This window comes from Pelophylax lessonae (assembly GCF_965119305.1).
Source record: "Pelophylax lessonae genome assembly, chromosome: 4".
Taxonomy (NCBI): Eukaryota; Metazoa; Chordata; class Amphibia; order Anura; family Ranidae; genus Pelophylax; species Pelophylax lessonae.
Window position 1 is genome coordinate 91836498 of NC_138771.1, and position 21109 is coordinate 91857606.

Consider the following 21109-nt stretch of genomic DNA (forward strand, 5'->3'; position numbering starts at 1 on the left):
GCTGCCGTCACCATTCACTGTAAGAGATACTGGAAATGAAGCCTTTCAGCTTCACAGCCGGGTCCCTACTGCGCATGCACGAAGTGCATTCTGATTGGCTCGGAGACAGGGGAAGGAGAAATTGGACAGAACTTCAGAGGGACGGTGGCGCGGCGCTGTCTTTCAGAAGTGGGGAAGGGTACCTGTTAAAAACAAGTACCCGTTCCCCCCTCCCCCCGAAAGGTGCCAAATGTGGCACCAGAGGGGGGTGGAGGAAGCAAATGAGCGAAAGTTCCACTCTTGGGTAGAACCCTGCTTTAAAAAGAATTTCCAGAAAGGAGCTGAACTGTTTCTGCTTACTCAGAACAAATAAAAGATTTTGTAGGATGATTACACACTATCAAGTGTGAAGCTAGATATACATGTTTTTTTTGTTTTTTTTGCTCAACCAGTGGGTCAAATGAAAAGTAAACTGACAGATCCCCACATCAACCCAATGATGTCTGATTTGGGGATTTTTCCACTGTGCTACTGAATTCTGAACCCCCCCACCAGCCAGAATGCTTGTTTTTCAGCAAGGCTGTTTAACAGAAGCCTGTCATTAGACTGACTTCTGTTGAACAGACAGCGGTACGCATGTACCAAAGGTCCGCCAGTCCCTGCTAAACCAGCTGACTTTCGGGAAATGTGTACCAAACTTTACAGACAGAAAATCCATTCACACCTGAGCGTATCAATTTACTGCCGTTTTTCAGGCTTTTATTTAAGCTTTTTTTGCAGCTTTTTTAAAAGTGTATTACAAGTGTTTACAGCTTTAGGAGAGCTGATATTTGAGTGTTTTACGAGCGTTTTTCTGCTCAAGTCACACTAGAGGCACCCCTAAAGCCACAGCAGGACCTGACCTCCATACAACAGTGACTGCATTATTCAACATCCTCCTATGTAATTCCTCTAATGGTTATTTAGACCGTGTGCAAAGCCTGCCAACTAAAACCCCTCACACCCGGAACCAAGGGATGTACTCTGCCGGGTCCACTTTTTCAACGTTAAAGAGGCTATCATTCGGGCATCATGGCAATGAGGGTCATTGGGTCATCCAGATCCTGAGGCCACTGCTTGACATTCTTAAGGCCATGGGGGCAACATACAGATGGGGCTACCCTCTTTCACTGATCAAGAAAGAAAACCTTGGGTTTAGCTTACAAAACCCTTGCCAACTGCCACAACTTATGCAGTTTCTGGACTGTGAGGCAACTGATGTATCCGATTGGATCAACACATACAGGTGGAGCCATGTGGCCACTTGCTACCGAGACCACAAAGGCAGAGAAAATCTCAATCCAGAGCTAACGAGGATTGATAACAGACTCCTCATTGTGGAGGTTTAAAAAACACATACAAGAGACGCATTATAGAACAGCCAACATCCCGAGAGTGGGTAACTCCAGATGCCGACAGTTTATAAAGCATCATTGCCCCTACAGGTAGATCGGCTTAAACACCTTCGTGAGAAGCTGTTCTCCCTCCTCATCAATAAAGCGAAGCTTACCCATTGCAAGAGAGCAATGAGTAGAATGATGGCCAATGCTCTCAGATATAGGAGAATGAGGAATTACACCACACAAATTAAAACACGGGGGAGATGCTATGGCCAAATGAATTGCTATAGCCATGGATGCTATGGCCAGAACTTCATCTGCAATTGCCCAGGCCTTTAAGGAGTACTACTCAACCCTTTACCTTTTGGGTGAACAGGCTCCTCTCCTCCCAAGAATCAAAATGCTTAGCAGCTAGACAATATATTTAAGCATCAGGCATTCTTACACTCCTGGTGTAAACCGCCTCTGACCTGGGCAATCAAATAATTTTGGAGGAATTTCCCTAAAGTGATAAAATCCATGAAGCCTAAAGAGGCATCCAGGCCAGATGGCTACACACTGACATTTTATAAAGCTTTTCAAGATAAACTGGCCCATAAAATTACAGACTACCGGAGGTCACACTGCTGGCACACATAACAGTCATACCAAAGGAGGTCAAAGAGCATGCCCTATTGCCCAGGCAACCCCCTACCTTCCTTCTTAACCAGGCTGCTACCACATATCCTGGCTCTCATTCGCCCTGATCATTCTGGCTTCACTCCTAACAGTGAAGGTAGAGACAATACACAACGATTTCCTAAAGTCATACCCTACTCACATATGAAACATATTCACTGGTGCTTTTATCGGATACGAAATGGGCTGCCCATTTCAATTGGCTGAAATCGCATTGGATTGCACCAAAAGCAGTGCATGCACTACTGCAGTGCCATATGATGTGCAGGCAAAATGCACTGCGTCTGCAATCTGCACTTGGGGTGTAGTTAGAATTATAACAACACCTGCAGCAGATCCCACACCTAGTGATTTTAAAAGCCATGCAGGAAACAGAGAATGCGGGTTTCCCAATCCTTTTTTTTTTCGTGTGCACGAACCATAAAAGCATATAGTGCATAGATTTATTTTTTTAAAGAAGTCCTTTTCTTCCACTTGATTTCAATGTTTAGACTTTAACTAAGATAGTGCATCTATAAAGCTGGAGATGGGGTGTGACATGAGCTGAGCCCAGTCCAATCCAATCAGCAGGGGATCTGCTAAATCAGAGAAGAACAGAACAGATGTAACTTTTATGGCATCCATATCTGTTCAGTTTTTTGCTACAGGAGCTTTGCATACCCATATTTGATCTAAGGGCAGCTGGATATAAATGAACGTGCATCCATTTACCAATAGACTGCCTTGGATACATCGCATTTAAAAGAGAAGTATAGTGTTCTAAAAAAAAAAAGAAAAAAGAAAATGATACTCACCTAGGTGGATGCAGCATCTGTCCCATGCTGCTTCTAAGGCCAAGAACTGAGCAATCAAAGACCGCTGATTGTTTAGTTCTCAGTCTTTAGTGAGAAGAGAGCCAATGTCAGTCACCGGCTCTTTGCTTTGCCCCTCAAGTGCTCACTGGAGTGCTGGGTTGTGGAGGTGGTGGGAGGCTGAGCCAGCTGCCAGTCCAGGCATCTGGGCTAATTCCTTTCCGGAGCCTGGAACAGCTGAGTGAAGTCAGCCAACAGCGGGCTTTAGACCGCTGATGGCTAAAAATGGGTCATAGGAGTGGATAACAAATTGCACTCCTGTGAGCCATAGAAGTATAGTCAAAAAAAGCTTTGGCCATACTTCTTCTTTTAGTCAGTAAAAACAGAAAAGGACTCTGACCTTTTCTATTTTTTATTGGACCTGGATGGACTCCTAGATGGAGGTAACCAGACGTAAACAGACATGTCCTTTTACATCCATTTGCCCAAAGACCAACATAGAACTTTCGATCAGGTCCCCCTGAAAAACTGACAAGCATGCCTAATTGGACCGTATGTGTGAAAGAGGGCCATTCTAAAAAGAACCAGTCTGCAAACCATTTAGCATTTGCTCTATGCTTACACACAAATAGAAGACTTTACTTCTTAGATTCAGTTCTTAAAAAAAAAAAAAACAAATACATACAGATCTTCACTTTTACAATGATTTTTTATTTTTTCATTTCATAGAACCAGACAATGAAAGAGGATCAAACAGCATAGAGACACTGAAATCTTTAAAATGATTGACACTCATGTATCCTGAGCTTTCCTCTACTCACCACAATATGTGTAAATTAGTTTGGAGTCTATAAAGCGCACTTTTAGATTATGCAGAACGGCCGGCTCATGGAGGTAACTGAGCGCAGTAAGGTCATTTTCCCCGACAAGGATATCTGGATTTCTTAGTGGTGGCAGCCCCTTTGTCTTGGCATCCAGACGATACTCCAAATCCTTGAACACAAGATAGAATCAGTCAGGATAACGTTTTTTCATGATGTTGGCAATAAAACAGAACTACAAAAGTTACATTTAAATCTTTAGAAACACTTCCTGAAAGTTATGCATTAATACCCTAATAGATGACATATGCCCAAGAAACCGTACAGTATGAAAATGAAAACACTAACAGTTATCAACAATATGTGCAAAGAACAGGGTAGCATCATCGACAAAGTAACGCTTGGTTCACGCTACTGCAGGTGGATGGGTCATGTGTATTAAACTCGATTCACACTAGCGGGACTTGTCAGGCGACTTGGTTTGCCTGACAAGTCGCGCTCCCTTGCAGTCCATTGACTGCTACAGGACCCGTTCTAATAGGAGCGACACAAGTCGCTGCAACTTAGAAAAAGAGTCCTGTACTACTTCGGGCGACCTCGGAGCGACTAGCATAGACTTCCATTATGTGAAGTCCATGCAAGTCGCTCCAAAGTCGTGTTGCATGGGAATGCACAAGTCGCCCCTGAAGTAGTACAGAGTCGTGCCGCCCCAGTGTGAACCGACTCTAAATGTTCATTCAATGGGCTTCCTTACCCAAGAGAGAATAACATCATAATAGTAAAATACTGTATAAAGATAACATATACCATTAAAATGTCCTCTTTTAGCTTTCTTACAGGTTTTAAATTGGTACAGAATCTTAATGTACTTTCATGAAGCTCAAAACTGTACATAAGATCATGATATTATTCTCTGTATATATGGATTATACAGCTATGGACTTCAAGACAATCAGCATTAGTCTTAGGCCCGATTCATGCAGTTTTTCAATATATGTTTTTGAACCAAAAACCAGAAAAAAGTCCCTGGCCCTTTCCATAAAATGCACAGATGTGAACATGACCCATAGGAAACCATGTTAAATGGACTGTAGTGTGTTTCTTAAAAAGTGAAAATGCACTAGGCAGGTCATAGACGGTGCAAATTTCTTTCCTGTAACCACAGGTGGCAGGAAAGAAATCTACACAATTCCCCATCAGCTCAGACAGTGCTAACAGGGGATTTCCTCCTCCTGAGCAATTGTTTGCTCCTGGCGGGTGGGGGAAGCCATCCCCGCCAGGAGAAGACTGTGATTATTGCTAGCGGCTATAGCAATATGAATCCGGCAGGCTGGTTGTACCCGAGTTGATCAATCAACTTGGTACATTCAGCTTGGCCACACACGGATCGTATCTCGAATCTCGGCCTGGTTCCTACTGAACCAGCTGAGATTCGAACCGTCTATGGACGGCCTTAGTCCTAAAGAAGTAGTATACCTGCAAAACGCGTCAACTAGACGGTATACAAGACATGTTTATCCAGTCCACATTTTTTATGTATATGTTTTTCAAATTTTAAACAGAGTACAAAGAAAGAGTGAGAAAACACACATAGACTTGAGACATTAGTACAAAAAGATGGGTTATACAAATGACTGCAGAATAACAAACTCAAATTTATACAAGCAGGATTAAGAAGGTCCATTGGAATAGCTGAGACGTGGAGCTTGGTGGGGTATAAAATCGGATATAGTAACCTGGGGGACCACAGCTCAGGCCCGGCTGTAGGCCTCCATATCAAATCCACATTTTTTGACATGTACTGCATGTTATAAGTTTTTTGGTCCTATTTTCTTTATTTAAAATTATGTTATTGGCATATGAATAATAAAAACAAAGATTTTACCTTGACAATTTTCTTCATGGATCCTTATATTTTCCGGGTAGCATATTTAAAGTCCTAGTTTGATCAATTTAGTTCCAACTTTAGATTTACCAAAACTAAGTAATATGAGCACCTGCATAATCTAACAAATCAATTTGAATTTAATCAGGCAGACCCTTGCATTACGTAGTTTTTGGTAGCTCACCACACCCATTACAATCTGATTGTATATCCTCCTTTAGATCTGCCAACAACTATGTAGTGTAGGGTCTGTCTGATTGGATAGATTAAATAGGTCGTCACGTTACATAGTGTTGCTAAATCTAATATTGATTGTGTAAAGATTGTAACGTGTATGGTGTCCTTGGGATCAAATGTTAGTGAACCTCCCCATAAAGATTGCAACGTGTATGGTATCCCTTGGCATCAAACGTTAGTGACCCTCCCATAGGTATTTTTATACTGATTTAAACATCAAAGACAGTGAAGGGTTAAAGGCAAAAACACTTACCTTAGTTCCAACAGTCAGATGTCCATGAAGTCCCTCACAGGCATAGTCTCTCCGGCTTCTTCTGGGTGCCAGTCATCATTTGGCGTGATTGGCCAATGCAGAATGACATCACTCCAGCCCATGCTTAGGAGTGCAGTCATCCTGGCACACAGGCAGTGTACCAGAATACAAAGTGAGCTGTCCATGCACAGCTCAGTGTACATTCTACAGGGAATTTGAGAACATGCAGGTAAATGTATGTGTTTGCAGAACAGACATTGCCTGTCTCTTCTGCAATAAAGAACCTGCTTGTTCGCAATTTATTTTTCAGCTTTAGTTCCACATTAAGAACATTTTCAAAAAGATCTAGCCAGTGAAGAACTATGCATTCAGCTAATGGATAGTTCAAATACAAATAAACACACTAAAGGCTATAGCAAATTCAATATAAATCAGAATTAAACTCATTTAAAAGAGACCCTAGTTGTCTCTTCTGTCCTAAATGCTGCACATACACAGCTCTGAGTACACTTACGGCACCACTTTTTGCTTTGATGAAGTGACTCTCATGTGCATGGAAGTGACATCATCACAGCCAAGCCATTCAAGCAGCTGAACAGAGTGGACCCAGAAGTAAAACTGGGAAAAGATGGAACTGCCCTGATGTGCTACTATGTGGTGCATACTAGCACATTATGGCATAAACCTACTGGGGACCATTTACAGAATATACACTGCTCAAAAAAAATGAAAGGAACACTTTTTAATCAGAGTATAGCATCAAATCAATTAAACCCCTTGGATTTTGATCTGGTCAGTTAGGTAGAAGGGGGGGGTTGTTAATCAGTTCCAGATGCTTTGGTGTTAATGAAATTAAAAAGAGGTGCACTAGATGGGCAACAATGAGACAATCTCCAAAACAGGAATGGTTTTACAGGTGGAGACCACTGACATTTGTTTTCCCTACTCATCTTTTCTGACTGTTTTTCACTAGTTTTGCATTTGGCTAGGGTCAGTGTCACTACTGGCAGCATGAGGCGATTCCTGCACCCTATAGAGGTTGCACAGGCAGCCCAACTCCTCCAGGATGGCACATAATACGTGCCATAGCCAGAAGGTTTGCTGTGTCTCCCAGCACAGTCTCAAGAGCATGGAGGAGATTCCAGGAGACAGGCAGTTACTCTAGGAGAGCTGGACAGGGCCGTAGAAGGTCCTTAACCCATCAGCAGAACCGGTATCTGCTTCTTTGTGTAAGAACAGGATGAGCACTGCCAGAGCCTACAAAATTACCTTCAGCAGGCTACTGGTGTAAATGTTTTTGACCAAATAATCAGAAACAGACTTCATGAGGGTGGCCTGAGGGCACATTGTCCTCTAGTGGGCCCTGTGCTCACTGCCCAGCACTGTGGAGCTGAATTGGCATTTGCCACTCAACACCGGAATTGGCAGGTCCACCACTGGCGCCATGTGCTTTTCACAGACAAGAACAGGTTCACCCAGAGCACATGTGACAGATGTGAAAGGGTCTGGAGAAGCCATTGAGAATGTTATACTGCCTGTAACATCATTCAACATGACTGGTTTGATGGTGGGGCAGTGATGGTCTGGGGAGGCATATCCATGGAGGGACGCACAGATCTCTAGAGGCTAGACAATGGCACCCTGACTGCCATTAGGTATCAGGATGAAATCCTTGGACCCATTATCACACCCTACGCTGGTGCAGTGGGTCCTGGGTTCCTCCTGGTGCACGACAATGCACAGCCTCATGTGGCGAGAGTATGCAGCCAGTTCCAGGAGGATGAAGAAATTGATACCATTGAATGGCCCCCACACTCGTCTGACCTAAATCCAAAAGAACACGTCTGGGACATTATGTTTCGGTCCATCTGACGATGCCAGGTTGCACCTCAGTCTGTTCAGGAGCTCAGTGATGCCCTGGTCAAGATCTGGGAGGAAATACACCAGGACACCATTCGTCGTCTCATTAGGAGAATACCCTCACATTGTCAGGCATATATACAAGCACGTGGGTGCCATACAAACTACTGAGTACCATTTTGAGTTGCTCCAATGACAGTTCAGCAAAATGAACTAGCCTGCTGCATAATTTTTTCACTTTGATTTTCGGAGTGCCTTTGAATTCAGCCCTCTGTAGGTTGATAATTTTCATTTCCGTCAAACGATGTGGCATCCTTTTGTTCCTAACACATTACCCAGTCCATATCAGTATAGATATCCAGCATGATATTTTCCCCCATTGAGATCTCATGTGTTTTCAATGTGTTCCTCTATTTTGTTGAGCAGTGTATGTAAAGTAAAGTGAAGTTTAATTCCACTTTATTTTCTGTACATAAAGCCCCAATGTACAGCTCAGTATAACAGTCATTGTATAAAAGGAGGTAAATATTTTAGAAATATGTACATTGCTTGAAGGCACAGCAGATTTCCCAGACTGAATATCTACAGAACATAAAATGATTTGTACGCTGTAATGCATCATCACATTCTAGCCATCATCACATTCTAGCCATCATCACACTCCTTTTTGAATGGCATCCAGATAGAACGTACCGTCGTGCCTTCCTCAAGACGTAAATGAAGAACCGTATCCCCTGGTTTATAATCCTTTTGTATTTCGGCAGACTTCCATACTTCTTCAGGATCAGGGATCCACACCCGTGCGAGCTAAAAATAATAAAAGAGAACGATCATTGTATTGCAATAAATGTATAATCATTTAACTTTCAGAGGCTTTTATAGTCATCTACTAAATCAGAAATACCCAGTTGCATCGTTTGCTGAATGTAATCCTTTTATGACATTACTTTTAGTACTCTGCATTACTACTTTATTTAGTGACCAACGCCAGGACCTCCGCTTTACCACAAATACTTTCCAATTACAACACCAAAATCCTATCACTAGTAATATCTAGAAGAACATTTAAAGTGGAACTAAACTCTCACAATCAACATTAACAAATTGTAATCCTCATGCTATCATTAGAAAATAAATAAGAAGGTATATTATATGCACTTATTATAAACTTTATTTTTTTTACAATTTTTTAGCTGCTTCCTATTTTTTTGGCCTAGCCCAAAATGTCATCATACATCCTAGGAGGAGGGGTTTTCTCAGCTAAGTACATCCTCCTGTCTGCATGCCTGAGCTAAATGCAGATGGATTCCAGGAAGTGAATGCTATATGAATCACCTACCCTTAGGCTGCATTCACACCTGGGCATTTTAAATCCCGGGGCAGAATCACAGCTAATCTGCCCACAATTTCAAAACGATGCTAAAAAATACAAATTGCAGTGCGAATTTCAGATGTAATTCATTTTAATAAAGTGGTGCGGTTCTGCCACGATGAATCGTGCTGCAATTACAGGAAACTGCATCGCGTGAAGCTTGTTGCCCAAAAAAAGATCAGGAACCGCTTTCAAGTGACGAGCTTCACTCGGTGCAGTTTGGCCCGATTTGCAGCGTGACCACCGTGTTTTTAGGTGCCATCAAAATGAATGGCATCTGAAATTTGCATTGTGCGATTTGTCATTTTAGCAGATGGTATTGAAATTGTGGGCAGATTCGCTGTGATTCTGCCCGCGATTCAAAATGCACAGGTGTAAATGCAGCCTTAGGGCTGGTTCACAGCGGCTGGTGTGCACTGCGATCCAACTAAGCTCAGCACAGTGATAATGTGCTGAGCTTGGTGAATCGCAGTTCCTTTGTTTTTTGTTTTTTTGTTTTTTAAACTCATATAAGCATTTTGTAACCCAGCATCTGTGACAGGCGATGGTTGCACGGCGGCAGCTCCAAATCGATTAGGGAAAAAAACAATGTTCTTTATTTATATACATCTTTATTATTCACATATTTTGTTAATGGTTTAAAAAATTTTTATATTTTTTTCGTTGCACTATTGATTTCCAATCATTTAAATATACAATATTCATGGTTTTAGGGGTCTATGGTTGTCACCTTTATTTAGCGCTGCTTTTTTGATTCTATATTGTTTACAGCTGGTATCATAGCTTGTAAAGTGTCTTCTTGTATTTTTAAACCTTTATTTTTTCACCCCAACATGGATACAATCTGATTTTTGCACCAAGCATCTAGCCTTGGTGTATAATGTTCCGGTATTTAGGAGTGGGTGAAACTGGTGCACCTTCCAGCCCCACTACCACAGCCTGAAAACTCTATGACAGGCTGACCGCTGTTGTGGTTGGATGGAGCTGGATGGTACTAACATTTAGGGCAGTATGTGGCCAGGGATGAATGCCCAACGTCTGCATTGCAGGCATTTACCCCTGGGTGCATACTGCCCTGAACATTAGAACTACTTAGTGCCCTGTCCTTTCGCAGAGCTTTATTCTTTTTTAAATAACAAATATGTTATACTTACCTGCTCTGTGCAGTGGTTTTGTACATTGCTGCCCTGATCCTCATTGCTGGCACTCCTGGCTCCTCCCCCCTGCCAAGTGCCCCTATAGCAAGCTGCTTGGCCCTGCCCCTGCTCCCTCATCAAATGCAGCTGCCAGCGTGTGTGAAGCAGTCCAGCGGGATCACAGCACTGTTCCTTGTTTTTTTTTTTTTTTTTTTTTTTTTTTTTAAAGCAAACTTTATTAGGATGTAACAAAGACATCTCAAAAAGTTCAATTGCTAGCAACGTTATTTAAGGCAGTGAATTATTGCCTCTCACCGTGCTGTGCTGCATGCAGTACTTTTTCTCAGCGCAGTGGAGTGAACCAGGTACATAGGAGGCAATCCATTTTGCCTTGTCCATGCGCTGGAATAGCTGCCCAGCACAGTCCCACTGCATCTGGGGTGAATATACCCTTACTCTACTAGAGGTGAGATTTTCAATGTGATTTCTCAACAAAATAAAGCATGGAGACATGGATTAAAGTGGTTGTAAACCCACTTTAATGACTTGTACCTATAGGTAAGCCTATATTAAGGCTTACCTATAGGTGCTGTAAGTATCTCCTAAATTTGCACCGTTTAGGAGATATTTACAGTGCATGCAGCCGATTAAGTCATCGGCGCATGCGCTCTGAAGAAACGGCCGCCCGTGCGGTTTCTTCAGAGCCCTGTGCCGTGACTGGCGGCTCCCCCGTGCATGCCGGAGTCCGCAGACCCGGAAGGAAGACGGGTGAAGATGGATGCAGCCGGCAGCAGGGACAACGCGGGCTTCATTGCAGGTAAGTGTCACATAATGTGCTAGTATGCAATGCATACTAGCCCATTATGCATTTACTTTGCAGGGTAAAAAAAAAAGGAAAAAAAAAAGTTAAGTTTACTTCCTCTTTAATGGGGGAGTTTGCTTTGACCAGAAAAATGATAAAATAAAAACCTGTCTGACATTTGGAACTCTACAAATAAATCAAATTGATTACGCCAAATTATACCTGCCAGATGGGAATGCATAGTTTGCTTCGAATGTTAAAAATTACTGAAATAGCGTTTTCAATTTGTGGTGCTCAGTACCAGTTTAAAACAGGTCTTTGCTTTTTTCTTTTGTAGTATGCAGGCAGGTGAAACCAATTATAAAAATGCGAAAAAAAAAATGAACACATTTAAAAATATATATTGAAATAATCTAAATTGCCATGGTAATACATTCTGCTTTTTACCTCTGAGAGCATAAACAATATTATAATGCCATAGTTAAAGTATAAACCAGCATAAAAAGACAATTCGAACCGCTCACAATTGTGCCTGACATATTTAATTACAACAAGCCATTATGGAGCAAACAACAGTTTTCAGTAGCATTTGTCACAAGACAAAATAGTCATAATGTGCTGTCAGAGTTAGAGCTGGAACAGGATATCAGAATTCGTTGTGGTTAAGATGATCATAGTGATATCCTAGTTTTAGAAAATTCTTCAACTAAAGTCTACAGAAGTTCCTAAATCAGCTGAAGATCACTAATGCAAGGCTTTCAAATACAGTCACCTTTTCCCCAATGACTAGGGTGGCCACCTCATCACATTAAACCTGAACACACATGAATTACACAAGTTCTGAGGCTAATTTAATGCGGATGATGCACCAAGTTTAATTACCACCTTAATCAGCCACAGAACTTGTGTATTTAATGTGTTCAGTTTTAAAGGGATGAGGTGGCAATCCTGCCAATGACTGAGTCAGAGGCGTAACTAGAACCTTCAGGGCCCCGTGCAAGAAACCATGAAGGGCCCCCCGGACCCCTGGCTGGCGCCCTTCCCTTCAAGACTGGGACTCTTCCCACTGATCCTGGGGCCCTTTACTCTCATTGTGGGGCCCTTTATTACGGTCCCGCAGCGGGACCCTTTCACAAGTTCTGCAGTGGGCCCCCCTTCCTGCCATCTTGGGGCCTCCCCACGGTGGTGGAATGCCAGGGCCCGTTCGCAAGTGTGACCTTTGCAATCCTGGAAGTTCACCCACTGGCGTCAGTAGTTTTTATTTTTTGGTATTTTAATTGTATTGTTTTTTATCATTTTATTTTATTTTTTTACATTGTCACTAACTATGACTCTGTCCATTCAGAAAAGGAAGGAGCTGGTAAATTACATATTTACCAACCCCTTCCTGGTTCTCTATTGTGACACATCCCCTGCAGCAGCTGGCAGGAGAGGGAAGGGACTAAGGAGCACAGTGGGGGGGGGGGGGGACCAGGGGAGCACACAGGGGCCCAGAGACAGCAGAACACAAGTGAACTGGATAGGAGTGGCAGCATACAGAGGAACCAATCTCCTCCATGTTCCTCCTGCGGCTACAGGAGGACAGTGATTTCTCTACATGCTGCCCCCGCCACCCCTCCTATCCAGGTGTACAGAGGAGCCACACAGGCCCCCTGAAGCATGGGGCACGGTTATAATTGCAACCCCTGTAGTTACGCCCCTGGACCAAGTATTTGGTGGTACGGTCAGTTTAACCACTTCTATACCGGGCCTATTCTGGCACTCCTCTCCCACATGAAAAAATTGGATTTTTGACTTACCGTAAAATCAATTTTGCTTATGTTCAATGACGGACACAGCTCCTGATCTTCCTAACCATTTGGTTATATTGCCCCCTACAGGAGTAGGACACTAGTCAGAAAAACAAAAGTCTGGCTATGCATATGGGCATTCCCAAGGGGTATACTCCCTTCTCTCTGCTATAGGTACTCAGTTTTGTCACAAGCAGTGTCAGAAGAATTACAACTCCACAGAGGCATGGGTGCTGTGTCCAACAATGAACATCAGAGAAATGGATTTTACGGTAAGTCAAAAATCCCATTTTCTCTTTCGTTCATTGACGGACACAGCTCCTGATCTTCTTAACCATTGGGACATCCCAAAGCAGTGTTAAACCCACCCATGAGGGGTGGGAACAGCAAAAACTGAAATTTCCATGGCTAAACAGTAGCCAACCAGGTAAACAGGAGCTTAACAAAACAACTGGAGCCCACCTGAAAAAACAAAAGACCCTCAAAGACGACCAGGTTCTCTAAACAACAGCCTGCAAAACCTTGCGGCCAAAAGAAGCATCCGCAGATGCGAACAGATCCACTTTATAGAACTTTGTGAACGTGTGCACCGACGACCAGGTGGTCCCCTTGCAAACCTGTGCCACGGAAGTCCGATGACCGAAGGCCCAGGAGGTCCTGAGCGCCCGAGTAGAATGCGCCTTGACAGGAAAAGGAGGAACCTGACCTCTGATGGAATAGGACTGAATCACAGTCTGTCTGATCAATCTGAAAATGGTCGCAGTGGAAGTGGACAACCCTTTTTGAGTCCCATCCATGAGCAAAAATAGTGAGTCTGACTTTCTAAAAGACTCCGGTGCTGCCAGGTACACCCTAATCGCCAAGACCACATCCAAGTCATGCAAAGCAATTTCCTTCGGATGTTTTGGCCTGGGGCACAGGGAAGGCAACACAATGTCTTCATTCAAATGAAAATCAGAGACAACGTTTGGAAGGAACGACAGACAGAAGCGAAGAACCACCTTGTCGTTCAACAAGTAAGGTGAACGACAAGAGAACACCACCAATTCCAACACCCTGAGCACAGAGGTGATAGCCACCAAAAAGGCCACCTTCTGGGACAGCTGGGGAATCTCCCGAAGATTATCAAAAGGAGGCTTCTGAGGGACTGAGAGCATCAAATTGAGGTCCCAAGGCGGCACCCGAGACCGCACTGGAGGAGCCAAGTGCCGAACTCCCTGAAGAAAAGTACGTACCAGGGAGTGTGTGGCCAAGGGCTATTAAAGAAGACTGCCAAGGCCGACACCTGGTCCTTGATAGTACTTAAGACCAGCTTCTGCTCAACCCCCCTTTGAAAAATCGGAGCCACCAGAAAAGAGTGAGGATGAACCCCTAGAGACTCACACCACGCGATGTACGTCTTACACGTACAATGGTAGATCTTCCTAGAAGTAGATTTCCTAGCTTTTAACAGCGTTGGAATCACCGACTCAGACAAACATCTATCCTTCAGCACCTGGCATTTAACAGCCAAGCGGTCAAAGCCAGTGACTGTAGAGCAGGATGGAAGATTGATCCTTGGGACAGCAGATCCCCCCTGAGGGGAAACTACCAAGGAACCTCAGTGACCAGTCGCACCAGATCGGTGTTCCAAGCCCGGGGAGGCCAGTCTGGGGCCACTAAGATGACTGGAATCCTTTTTGTCTCGATTCTGCGTAGAAGTCTTGGCAGAAGCGAAGGCGTAAATCAGGGATGATACTGACCCCACCGGGTCACCAGCGCGTCTGTGGTGTCCGCCAGAGGATCCCGTGACCATGCCGCAAACCTCTGCACCTTTCTGTTGAGCCGAGGTGCCACCGGAGACACAACTGATAAAACCCCTCCGAATAAAGGAACCACTCCCCATGATCCAACGCCTGCCGACTGAGGTAATCCGCCTGCCAGTTTTTCACCCTGGGAATGTGTACGGCGGAGAGGACAGGAACAAAAAGTTTTGCCCACCTTAGAAACTGGCTACCTCCAGAGCCGCCAGGACACAGGGGTGCCCCCCTGGTGATTGACATAAGTCACGGCTGGGGCATTGTCCGATTGAATGCACACTGGACATCCTTGAAGACTATCTTTCCAATGTTCCAGGCACAGTCTGATCGCTCGGAGTTCCAGTACATTGATCAGTAGTCTGGACTCTTCCAGTCTCCAGACCCCCTGAGCAGAATTTTTGCAGAGGACGCCCCCCCCCCCCCCCCAGTTGGACAGGCTGTTATCCGTGGTGACCACTGTCCAATACAAGGGGAGGAAGGATTTGCCCAGTCGAAGCACCGGAGAACTAAGCCACCCTATCAGGGGCTATTTCATTCCCCGGCTCAGCCGGATCGGATTGTCCAGAGACTGCGGATTCTTTTCCCATTTGCCCAGAATCTCCCTTTGCAGGGACCTCGTATAGAACTGTGCAAACGGAACCGATTAGAAGCTAGACACCTTTGGGCCCAGCACCCGCATACAAGTCCAGAGGGATGACCATCTGCTGGACAGCAGGAGACAAATTACAGCCTGCCATTTCTGGAGTTTGTCAAGAGGAAGGAGCACTCTGGCTAAGGCCAAGTCCAGAGTCAGACCCAGATAGTCCAGTTTTGTGGACGGAACCAGAGCAGACTTCTGAAAATTCAGAATCCAGCCGAACTCCTTCCGAGTTTGTATGGTGATCTCCAGGTTTTCCACTAGAGCAGTAGGAGACTCCGCTCGCAGGAGGAGGTCGTCCAAGTAGCCCAGTACTGTAATCCCCCGCTGGCGTAACAATGCTGGCACCTGGGCTAAAACTTTTGTGATGACCCGAGGAGCAAAGTAGAGACCAAAGGGTAACGCCACAAACTGATAATGCTCCTCTCCCACGGCAAAGTGGAGGAAGCGCTGGTGACCAGCACATATTGGAATGTGAAGGTAAGTGTCCTTGATGTCGATTAGACATATGCCGGTTTTTGGTAATTCGATATATCGCGGTATTGCATAGCCACGGTATTGTTATTGTGGCATTTTTAAAATACCGAGTTTCTCTGCTCCTGGGTCTGACTTGTGAATTGATACATTTCAGTGAGCTGGATGACTCATTCACTCACACAGCTAACGCCTTTCAGCATTAAGTCTCCCAGTAACTATAAACAAAAATGATTACATTGTATCTTTTCCTTCCCTCTGCCAGGGAGAAAGGAAGTTTAACCTCTTAAAGACTGAACCTTTTTCTGACACTTGTTGCTTGCAAGTTAAAATCAGTTTTTTTTTTGCTAGAAAAGTACTTAGAACCCCCAAACATTTTATATATTTTTTTAGCAGAGACCCTACAGAAAAAAATGGCGTTTGTTGTAATATTTTATGTCACACTGTATTTGCGCAGCAGTCTTTCAAACGCAATTAATAGACTTTAATGAATAAAAAAAAAAAAAACGTAACAGTAAAGTTATCCCAATTTTTTTTTTTGTTACACAGAGAATCGTGATCTTTATTCCAAGCTAAAAAATCGTGATTCTCATTTTGGCCAGAATCGTGCAGCTCTAATATATATATATATATATATATATATATATATATATATATATATATATATATATATACACACACACACACGCATAGCAGCCCACATTACATTATTATATAGCCATCAAGCAGTGTCTGGCCTACCTGGTGATGACTGGTCCTGGCGCTCCGCTCTGATCCGATGGCCTGGTCTTTAAAGGGGCAAATCCTTGCGATCCAGAAGTGGTTAAACCTGCAGGAGGACCGGTGTTTTTATCTATTAATGACTTTAGTATTGCTTTAGGCCTGGTTCACATGTATGCGGGTTGGTGGTTCACACGTATGCGGGTTGGCGGTTCACATGTATGCGGGTTGGCGGCCCACATTTGCACAGGCATAGCAGCCCATTGATTTGAACGGGCTGCTATGCCCTCATTTTCCGCAGAAAAAAGGTGCATGCAGCATTTTTTTAAAATTCAGTGGCCTTGAAATCCATCCTGCTTTTGCACCATGCGACTAACCTGCAGTTCCTGCTCTGGCAAGCTTTCTGCATTTTTTGTATACGTGGGCACGGCATTTAAAAACAGTTTGCGTGTGCAGCAACGGCAGGTAAGTCGCATGGTGCAAAAGAAGGATGGATTTCATGGCCACTGCATTTTTTTAAATTCTGCATGCACCTTTTTTCAGCTGAAAACGCAGGCATAGCAGCTCAAGCCCATTCACATCAATGGGCTGCTATGCCTGTGCAAATGTGGGCCCCCAACCCGCATACATGTGAACCAGGCCTAAAGCAATAGTAAAGTCATTAATAGATAAAAACACCGGTCCTCCTACAGGTTTAACCAATTAATGACTTTACTATTGCTTTAGGCCTGGTTCACATGTATGCGGGTTGGGGGCCCACATTTGCACAGGCATAGCAGCCCATTGATGTGAATGGGGTTGAGCTGCTATGCCTGCGTTTTCAGCTGAAAAAAGGTGCATGCAGAATATAAAAAAATGCAGTGGCCATGAAATCCATCCTTCTTTTGCACCATGCGACTTACCTGCCGTTGCTGCACACGCAAACTGTTTTTAAATGCCGTGCCCACGTATACAAAAAATGCAGAAAGCTTGCCAGAGCAGGAACTGCAGGTTAGTCGCATGGTGCAAAAGCAGGATGGATTTCAAGGCCACTGAATTTAAAAAAAATGCTGCATACACCTTTTTTCTGCGGAAAATGAGGGCATAGCAGCCCGTTCAAATCAATGGGCTGCTATGCCTGTGCAAATATGGGCCGCCAACCCGCATACATGTGAACCGCCAACCCGCATACATGTGAACCACCAACCCGCATACATGTGAACCAGGTCTAAAGCAATAGTAAAGTAATTTATAAACAACACCTTCAGGTTTAACCACTTCTTGACCACAAGGATTTGCCCTCTTAATGACCAGGCCATCGGATCGGAGCCGAGCGCCAGGACCAGTTATCACCAGTTAGGCCAGACACTGCTTGATGACCTATTTTAGGCCTGGTTCACAGAGTCTGTACTGACTGACTATATAATAATGTGCATAAGTGAACCAAAGCTCCTAAATTCAGAATGAAATTGAAGTGAGGTGGAAATTTAATAATTTAAATTTAATAATAGAATACCGTGATAATACCGTATACCGTGGCAAAACCTTAATCAATTAATTGCAGCATGAAAATCTGATACCGTCACAAGCCTAATGTCGATAGAGGCAAGAAAATACCCCTGATGCAGGGATGCCACCACCATGCAAATGGACTCTATTCTGCACACTTCTGCACCCGCAGAAAGCAGTTCAGCGCCTTGAGGTCCAGAATTTGATGCACTTTGCCTTCCTTCCTGGGAACTGTAAACCGGTTTGAGTAAAACCCCTGAAAAAGATTTGGCTGTTGGATCCAGGACAATCACGCCTTGAACAGATCTTGCACCACCCCAAAAAGACCCTGTAAGCGGTCCGTGGACAGGTGCAAGTTGGAAGGAAAGAACCTTTCCAGAGGATAGGAACGAAACTCGATCTTGTAGCTGGACCGTATGACTTAGTGGACCCTCTTGTCTTGTACCAGGGAAGTCCACGGGTCCGGAAACCAGCAAAGACATCCCCCCACCCCAGATTCAGGTGAGGGCGCACCCTCATACAGAAGGACCCATGTCCGCGGGTCTGGAAAAGCCCAATCTAGACTTGCCAGATCAAGTTCGCTTGGATCCTCCAGAGGAGGCCCTGAACGGCTTTGATCCCTTGCCAGTGGGCTCTGAGGGACAAAAAAAATTCTTATGACCCGAAAAAGATGGCCCACGTCTACAACGATTTTTGCTAGCCCGTCGCCCAAAAACCACCTCCACCTGGGACACAAAGGACTCCAGGACCATTGTCAGTGCATCAGTGGATAGTTGGGACACGGAGGGGCCACACATGCTTAAGAGAGGGGATCAGGTGGGTAAATGTGCTCCAAGAACTCTATGAGTCAATAGGGGGACCCCACAAAAAAAGGTTCAAAAACACTGCTAATGGGACACCCTTTACTGCTCCGGCAGCACCACCCGGTTGCCAGTAACAGAGCACCATACGATCCTCAGCAGAGAGGGAGAGGACCCCACCAGACTCACCACCCAGCAGAAACAGGCACCTGCAGCCACCAGGATAATCTGCACTCCACGTGCAGGGATCAGGAAGTGAAAAGATCCAGGAGTCAGCACAAGGGGATGAGGAGGGGCTCCCATTGCCGAAATCACCACCCAGAGGGCTCCATTGTCATGGCCACCGCTATTTACAATGGCAAATCAACGCAAAATAGCCGCCAGACTGCGCAAACATAGCCACCATGCACAGAGCACAGAGGCTACAAGAAAATGGTGGCACTACAAGGCTCCCAAGGGACCCAGGAGGGATTCCTAGTCCTCACTAAAATGGCACAGGCAGAAAGGGGGCCCTAGCAGGAGCCCCCACCAGGTACAGCCCCCCCACAGCCAATCGCCAGGTCGCCGGCAGCACACACCCCCCCCCCACCCCCCGCACAGCACTCTGCCCCCACCCCAGGAGGTGGACCAAGCCACCCCCACAGCCCCACCACAGTGAAGGAGGGGGGGCGAGATTGCCCACAGGGACCACCAGACCAATGAGGGGGTCCCTAATGGGAAGGATGGGAAAAAAACGATCTCTGCCTTTCCAGCAGAGTCCACGGCATTATTTACAACTGCTATGGCTGGACGTGACGTCATAATGTCATGCCCGGGCCTCTGAGAGTCAGAGACTGCCAGGGTTCATCTGGTCCTCCGTATGCTCTATGGTAAACTTCCGCCGCTGGCGGATTCCTTCGTCGACCGCACGGCCGAGCTGCCCTGTAATCTATTTTTCATTAAGCTGCTTCTTAATGAGTTTATCTGCCTCCCTGAACCCCCCTCCTCCCCTGAATCTCTTCTTTCCTCCTCACTTCTGTTTGCTTGGAACAAGTAGTGCACATTGGTTGCAGTCATGTACACTGCTCTATAATACAAATCACATAGTCCAACTCCATAGCCCAGCTACAGACTGGCTATGTTCCTACATACAGTGGGACCATGGAGAACAAACAGAGCCACCCTTAAACCCTCACAGCAGGACAAAGGAATTTAGAGATTTGGAGGAGGCGGAGAAAATTAGAAGGTACTTTTTGAGTTAAATAAGAAATCCATGATATACTGCATAGGATACACTGCATAGGTTAACTGCTCGTTATGTCTACGGGTGCACCGAAAGGCTAAACTTGCCAATCCTTCGATCCTCTGGAAAACCGCGCTCCCCACGTCCATTGGTGGACTTTTCCTGCTTTCCTCACGTCCAGAACTGGTCTATGGGCCTGATGACGTCAGGAACAGTACATTCACGCGGGGAGGAAGGAGTGAGGGGGACGGATCCTGCACTCGGAGGATCAGAGGATTAAGTAAGTATATCTCCACTCTACAATCCCCTAGACAAAACAAGCAGGTAACCCATGCAGTGCGGGCACAGCTCCACTGCATTGGAAAATACACATTTTGCCCAGAGTTCTTCTTTAAGAATACATACTTGGAATAGATTTTTTTTTTTTTAAACCAGAGTTTAGCGTCACTTACGGTTAGGTACAGACTGATAAATTATATTCATTTAGCTGACTTCTATAATGGTAATTAAAATAAAAAAAATCCACTTATGAACTTCCTCCAGTACTATAAGTTTCCCACCAGTAAAAACACTTTATACTTCTACAAGAAACAGACCATTTTTTTTTATATTGGGGATGAATTTACATATCCTAAACCTCATTAATGTTATATCACATTCAGCGATTTTAGAATGTTCCGATTACTTCACTTAATAGCAGAAAATTCTCCTCCTTTCTCCCACAAGGATGGCTAAAAGACTATTTTCAGTCTCTAATCTTCCCGTCTACCTACACCAATGGATAATATAAAGAATAATTATCCAACTGTTAAATTCACAAGACATTTGCATTGCTAACGTAGTAAATTCTCCCCAGTGGTACTTCCGAGGTGAATGAATACATTTCCATAGTAAGCAGGATTCTATTTAGCGCTTGTTGGTGAATTCAATGCTCACCCGTGCTTTCATCTGAACATCTGGGTTTTTGCTATGAGTTAATGGCATTG

General features: G+C 44.5%; 1 protein-coding gene across 5 annotated transcripts in view; it reads right to left on the reverse strand.

The window, feature by feature from the left end:
- MYO5A (myosin VA) overlaps window positions 1-21109 on the reverse strand; it is a 391043-nt gene that overhangs the window by 249135 nt on the left and 120799 nt on the right. For 4 of the 5 annotated variants that reach the window (XM_082256683.1, XM_082256682.1, XM_082256681.1 and 1 more), the window contains exons 2-3: window positions 8577-8690; window positions 3649-3820 (exon numbers count right to left, since the gene is read on the reverse strand). In XM_082256683.1, coding sequence (XP_082112809.1) covers window positions 3649-3820; window positions 8577-8690 — 286 coding nt within the window. Of the gene's footprint in view, window positions 1-3648; window positions 3821-8576; window positions 8691-21109 lie in introns of those variants that run through there. The other variant, XM_082256679.1, reaches the window with a different exon arrangement.